Genomic DNA, 7,500 nt, shown 5'->3' with positions numbered 1-7,500 from the left:
ATAATTCCATTTGTAGCTTTCAGTAAATAAAAAAGCTCAGCCTGTAAAGGGCGTAATATTTGTGATGAATGTGTGCATATTGTGAATTAATTTAATAAATTTAGTTACCTTTCCTGGTAGCCTTCAGTAAATTAACATGTATTATGAAAATGATTAAAAAACATAAATAGCCGTTAAACATATGTTTAGTCTTCACTGATGAACTTTATCAGTCATATCTGCTCAAGTTATTGTTATCTATTTTTTGGCGTTCAGAACATCTTAAAAGGCACATGTGTAGATCATGGAAATCAAAATCGACCCCCCTAACTACCTCACGTTTGGGATCTCAGAGATTATAATCCTGAATACATTATGATTAAGGGATGTACAATATGGTCATGCAGAATAAGGCGTTAATATTTGCTTTATAAGTAATAATAAACAGTCAATATCCTAATATGCATACTAATAAGCTACTAGTTAATAGTGAGAATTGGACCCTAAACTAAAGTCTTACCATTTTTTTTTCATACCCTCACTGAGGCTGAGCCCCATAAAATGAACATCCTAGAGTCGCCCCTGAGCTGCAGGAAGCAGAACGTTCAGGTTTAGCTGAACTAAAGCTTTATTCAAGGCAAGTATGTGTGTGTTACTGTAGTTTGTGAGGACTAACGCATCTGAGACTCTCAGCCAACAGTCAGTGTGTCCCAATCCCAGCATGCCTCTGTTCTCTCTGATGAAAGTCACGGCTTGAACAAATCCTTCATTTCTGCTGTTAAACCTGACGCCGTGTGCCAGAGCTCCACGTGTGCCAGAGTTTAGAGCTGTTGCAAATAAATGTTGTTTCTATAGCACATTTAAAAACAGCTGTTGGACAGTACAATAAAACAATATCAAAAATATGGCAATGAAGATGCGTTTTTAGCCTAGTTTAAAAAAAGCATTTGCACACATATCACACATATATAACACACACATATATCACCAGAAGTGTTGCACATGAGCTTTAACGCCATCCCATTCTCAATCCGTAGGGTTTAATATGAGTCGCTCTAACAGCTTCAGCTCTTCTTTCCTCAAGGTTTAGGAGTGTGTTTATGGGGATTCTTCATTAGTGATGTTGGACGAGAAGGCCTGGCTCTCAGTCTCCGCTCTAATTCATCCCAAAGCTGTTCTATGGGGTTGAGGTCAGGACTCTGTGCAGGCCAGTCCAGTTCCTCCACACCAAACTCCTCATCCATGTCTTTATGGAGACGCTTTGAGCACTGGAGCAGTCATGCTGGGACAGGAAGGGGCCGTCCCCAAACTGGGCCCACAAAGTCAGGAATATGAAATTGTCCAAAATGTCTTGGGAGTTCCTTTCACTGGAACTAAGGGGCCAACCCCACCCCATAATCCCCCTCCACCAAACTTTACACTTGGCACAATGCAGTCAGGCAAGTCCCGTTCCCCTGGCAACCGGCAAACCCAGACTCGTCCATGGGATTGTCAGATAGAGAAGCGTTATTGGTCACTCAGAGAACACGTCTCCACTGCTCTAGAGTCCAGTGGTGGCGCGCTTTACCCCACTGCATCCCACGCTTTGGTGATGTAAGGCTTGGATGAGCTGCTCGGCCATGGAAACCCATTCCATGAAGCTCTACACACTGATCTTGAGCTCATCTGAAGGCCACAGAAGTTTGGAGGTCTGGAGCTCTTGACTCTGCAGAAAGTTGGAGACTTCTGTGACCCTCAGCATGCGCTGACCCCGCTCTGTGACCCTCAGCATGCGCTGACCCCGCTCTGTGACCCTCAGCATGCGCTGACCCCGCTCTGTGACCCTCAGCATGCGCTGACCCCGCTCTGTGACCCTCAGCATGCGCTGACCCCGCTCTTTGATTTCACTTCGTGGCTGAAGTGCTTCCACTTTGTTATAATCCCACTAACAGTTGAGCTGGAATATTTAGTATAATATTTGGACTTATTGCACAGGTGTCCACCAATCACGGCCCCACGCTTGAGTTCTCTGAGCGGCCCATTCTCTCACTAATGTGTGTAGAAGCGAACACACACACACACACACACACACACACACACTCCTGAGAGCGGCCCATTCTCTCACTAATGTGTGTAGAAGCGAACACACACACACACACACACACACACTCCTGAGAGCGGCCCATTCTCTCACTAATGTGTGTAGAAGCGAACACACACACACACACACACACACACACACACACTCCTGAGAGCGGCCCATTCTCTCACTAATGTGTCTAGAAGCGAACACACACACACACACACACACTCCTGAGAGCGGCCCATTCTCTCACTAATGTGTGTAGAAGCGAACACACACACACACACACACACACTCCTGAGAGCGGCCCATTCTCTCACTAATGTGTCTAGAAGCGAACACACACACACACACACACACACACACACTCCTGAGAGCGGCCCATTCTCTCACTAATGTGTGTAGAAGCAAACACACACACACACACACACTCCTGAGAGCGGCCCATTCTCTCAATAATGTGTGTAGAAGCGAACACACACACACACACACACACACACACACACACACTCCTGAGAGCGGCCCATTCTCTCACTAATGTGTGTAGAAGCGTCTGCAGGCCTAGAGCTGGAGTTACACACCTGTGGCCATGAAGGGATTGAACACCTGAACTCAGTGATCCAATACTTTTGGCAATATAGTGTATAAGAAGCGGTCCCAGTATTGAACCCTGAGGTTCCTCGCTAATAACAGTAGCCGAGGATGAGGGAAACTTGACCAAAGCTACAGAGAAAGTCCATCTTTAAGATAAGAACTTACTCTCAGTAGCATCTGCTCACAAACGAGCCGTAAACGAGCGCTAAACGAGCTCAGGTGGGATGAGGAATAGAGCGTGACCCGACCCACTCGATATAACGGACCCTCCGATCTCTCCTTTACATCCTGCCCGGAGCGCCTGGGATGCAATCAGCAGCTGCTATTCCTGTAGCTCACCTTTCCCAGGCATATAATCACCGCTGAATCAACTGTTCACATATAGTGAAAGCCAGGATAGTGTCTTTTTTTAGAAAGCCTCTTCTGATTACACAGACGGCATGAGAAAGGAGCCATTTTAAAGCTGCGCTTCAGCAAAATCCTCTCCACTTAGAAGTGGAATTTTGAATTGGGTTTCATTAAAAACCTCATTTGCATCCTATTAGCATAGTTTATCTCAAAACTAGCAGAACGTCGCAGTCGTTTCAGTATTCAGTGGTTTGCATCACTTTAATAATCGTCCTCTAGAGTTAAACGAGTTTGACGCTCAGTTTATACGAGACACTATTACATTAAACAAGAGCTGAAATATATTGCTATAGATACATAATTTAACATGCATATTATAATGAGTAATTAAAGCTACTTCATAACGTTCTACCGCCTCGTCTCCTGGAGCTTCATAACTCAATCTTTACTATAGATGTAGGATGGGGAACATGAAGCCGTGACTTTGAGCTCACGCCGCAATGAATAAATAAATAATACTATAATATGTTCAGTGCTAGATGGTTGTTCTCTTTCAGTCCAGATGCATCTAACACACACACACACACACAGGTAGATTCGTGTGTTGGAGTGTGAAGTGTTTTCTCGCAGTGCAGTGAGCGGATCTCTATTCTTAGATCCATACGCTGACCTGAGAATCTCCTGCGGCTCTTAAACAAGGCTCCGCTCCACCGCAGAAAAGACGCAGGGAGTTTCCTTCTGTGTTTAAGAAGCAGAGCCGAGTCTTTCCTCGCTCTGTGAGGATCGGCAGATGAACAGTGCAGATCAGATCAGAAAAGTGCATCAGATTTAGTTCAGAACTCCATCATGTGGGGTGACACTCATAAACATCAGTTAATTCTGTAATTCATAAGCATTTATTAATCTGACACCATCAGAACCAGCATTAACTTCTTGAGCAGTTTGAGCTCCAGTAGCTCGTCTGTTTGATCGACCACACGGGCATCAATGAGCCTCGGCCGCCCATGACCCTGTGGCCGGTTCTCCACTGGTCCTCCATGACCCTGTGGCCGGTTCTCCACTGGTCCTCCATGACCCTGTGGCCGGTTCTCCACTGGTTCTTCATGACCCTGTGGCCGGTTCTCCACTGGTCCTCCATGACCCTGTGGCCGGTTCTCCACTGGTCCTCCATGACCCTGTGGCCGGTTCTCCACTGGTCCTCCAGGACCCTGTGGCCGGTTCTCCACTGGTCCTTCATGACCCTGTGGCCGGTTCTCCACTGGTCCTCCATGACCCTGTGGCCGGTTCTCCACTGGTCCTTCATGACCCTGTGGCCGGTTCTCCACTGGTCCTCCATGACCCTGTGGCCGGTTCTCCACTGGTCCTTCATGACCCTGTGGCCGGTTCTCCACTGGTCCTCCATGACCCTGTGGCCGGTTCTCCACTGGTCCTTCATGACCCTGTGGCCGGTTCTCCACTGGTCTTCATGACCCTGTGGCCGGTTCTCCACTGGTCCTTCATGACCCTGTGGCCGGTTCTCCACTGGTCCTTCATGACCCTGTGGCCGGTTCTCCACTGGTCTTCATGACCCTGTGGCCGGTTCTCCACTGGTCCTTCATGACCCTGTGGCCGGTTCTCCACTGGTCTTCATGACCCTGTGGCCGGTTCTCCACTGGTCCTTCATGACCCTGTGGCCGGTTCTCCACTGGTCCTTCATGACCCTGTGGCCGGTTCTCCACTGGTCCTCCATGACCCTGTGGCCGGTTCTCCACTGGTCCTCCATGACCCTGTGGCCGGTTCTCCACTGGTCCTCCATGACCCTGTGGCCGGTTCTCCACTGGTTCTTCATGACCCTGTGGCCGGTTCTCCACTGGTCCTCCATGACCCTGTGGCCGGTTCTCCACTGGTCCTCCATGACCCTGTGGCCGGTTCTCCACTGGTCCTTCATGACCCTGTGGCCGGTTCTCCACTGGTCCTTCATGACCCTGTGGCCGGTTCTCCACTGGTCCTTCATGACCCTGTGGCCGGTTCTCCACTGGTCCTCCATGACCCTGTGGCCGGTTCTCCACTGGTTCTTCATGACCCTGTGGCCGGTTCTCCACTGGTCCTCCATGACCCTGTGGCCGGTTCTCCACTGGTCCTCCATGACCCTGTGGCCTGTTCTCCACTGGTCCTTCATGACCCTGTGGCCGGTTCTCCACTGGTCCTTCATGACCCTGTGGCCTGTTCTCCACTGGTCCTTCATGACCCTGTGGCTGGTTCTCCACTGGTCCTTTCTTGGGGCACTTTTGATAGAGACTGGCCACTGCAGACCGGGAGCAGACCTGTGTCTGAATTTCCACATTATAATGGAATCATAAGCTACTAGTCATAAAGAGAATGAGGGTCCTTGACCGATTAAAATGAAACGCATCCAAACTGGAAGAAGGGTCCTCAATATTTTGGCCCTTACAAGACATAATATCATAAAATGTGATATTTTTCCCTATCGAATTAAGGTCTATTGTACAGTAGAGATGTCAGTTAGAGGGTTAAGTTATATTTTAGATGGGATATTATGAAAGCAATAAGCACTAAAGACAAAAAATCTTAATCTATTAACCTTTATACAAAAAACTATAGATCTGTTGTAAGAATTGTTTTCTTTGGATGATTCTAGAGACCATCACGATTATGTAGATATATATATGTCAACAAATTATTCTTATTAGTAACATGAAAATAACCTTTCTATGGGAGGGTTTGCCTTCGCTATGCTTCCTGGAAGTAGGGGTAGGAAGTTGGCAGCCTCATGTGACAGGAAGGAAGTTAATACCTTTTTTTTTTCTTCTTGAAATCCTTTATTTGGTTGTTTGCTTGCGTGTCATTGAGATTAAAAACATGGATACTATCTAGAAAAATACTTACAAAAGGAAAATGACAACTATACACTGTGGCAGCTATAGTTGCCGGTGGGCTTAAATGGGTTAAAACTACATTTTGTCACACATTAACAGTAGTATTTTTACAAAAAAGACGTGTAAACGCAGCCCATGTCAGCCATTTCTCAACGAGACGAGCCGCTGGCAGAAGCCCCGCCCATGAGGAGAACTCACGCCTTTTCTGAAGTGAATGTCACGCCCAAATGAAGCGAGTAAACTCAAAATGTTCAAGCGTCCAACTTCGCTTGTGTTATGGTGTGTTCACACCGGATGCGAATGACGCGAATAAATCGTGTTATTCGCGTACGGTGTGAACGCACCATAACACATCAACTCTGAGGACAAAATGTTCACTTGCTGCCTAATATATCCCACCCACTAACAGAGGTCATAATGTTTTGCCTGATTGGTGTATTTTATTTTTTAGCTAACAAACATGATTTTTTTAGTTCACAATAATAACCTTGATTCATATTCATTACCATCAGCATGATTTTGCACTCGTCTTTTCATATCGTGCCGTATAACAAGTGAACCGCTTCGCAAACAAGAACAAATGTAGGCGGGGCTTGATTTTGTTAGTTTGGATTTGATTGGATGGTTGTGGTTTGCTATTGGTGGATCTCATGTGAGTGACCGGTTGGAATCATGGTCTGTCCTCTCTCTCTCCGTCTCTCTCAGTGCCTTCGGTTGCCCGTATTCTGAGATGAACATGAAGAAAGAGGTGGTGCTGCCCGACCGGCTCGGAGGAGAGAAGCAGATCACCTTCGTCCCGGTGCACTTTGTGCAGAAGACCAAACGCCTGTGTCCAGATGAAGAGGAGGAGGAGGAGGAGGAGGAGGAGGAGGAGGAGGAGGAGGAGGAAGGGAAGGTGGAGATGAGCCATGTGGACGACAGGTTTGTGAATGACCACTACTTGCCAAGTGCACTCAGTGATCCCTAGTGAACAATATCAAGTGCAATCCACTTTTTGACTCATTATTTGAGGCGAGTCACTACATTTTTATTTAAAATTGGATTACAAATGTAAAAAAACCTACATTAAAACATTGAGTTGTATAGAGCCAATGTCATATTTTGTTTAATTATAGCGCCAGCAAGAGGCACAATCCCACCATTTTTTGTATGTGTCCTCAGAGTGAGCTTGTGTGTGTCAATTTTGGTGAAAATATCTCATTTCGTTTTGGAGTTATAGACATTTATATGTGAAAACACATAAAATATGACGGACACCTGACTTTGATTGGATTTTACTCCCCCTTACTATCAATATTTTGACATTTGGGCATTAACGTTCAGCTGCTGTTTCTGAACTTCTGACGCTGGTTTCGTCTCGATCGGACTAGCGGTTTCGAAGATATCAGCTAACGTTTTAAAAGCGCTAAATTACAACACTGCGCAAACCATACTCCGAAACCTGGCAAGTCTGTTATCGTTGGACTCGGCGAGGATTCAGGAGACAAAAAAAAGTTACTCCCATGAAAATAAGTCAAACACACCCAAAGTTATAAGCGTGTGAAAAATAAATCTCCACTAGGTGGCACTAGTTTGAAACTTCTCAGGCTCCTTCAGGGCATACAAACATACAGACAAAATGGCCGATATGGTAAAATTTGA

At 46.3% G+C, this 7,500-nt stretch overlaps 1 protein-coding gene across 1 annotated transcript in view; it reads left to right on the top strand.

Annotated features, from left to right (window-relative positions):
* l3mbtl4 (L3MBTL histone methyl-lysine binding protein 4) overlaps positions 1-7,500 on the top strand; it is an 88,153-nt gene that overhangs the window by 41,630 nt on the left and 39,023 nt on the right. Inside the window, exon 15 of the mRNA XM_079806420.1 lies at positions 6,565-6,780. Within this exon, the coding sequence (XP_079662546.1) occupies positions 6,565-6,780 (216 nt within the window). The remainder of the gene's footprint in view (positions 1-6,564; positions 6,781-7,500) is intronic.

Source organism: Gobio gobio, assembly GCF_949357685.1.
Source record: "Gobio gobio genome assembly, chromosome: 23".
NCBI lineage: Eukaryota > Metazoa > Chordata > Actinopteri > Cypriniformes > Gobionidae > Gobio > Gobio gobio.
Note: the sequence above shows the minus strand (reverse complement) of the source record. Positions and strands in the feature narration are given on the sequence as shown.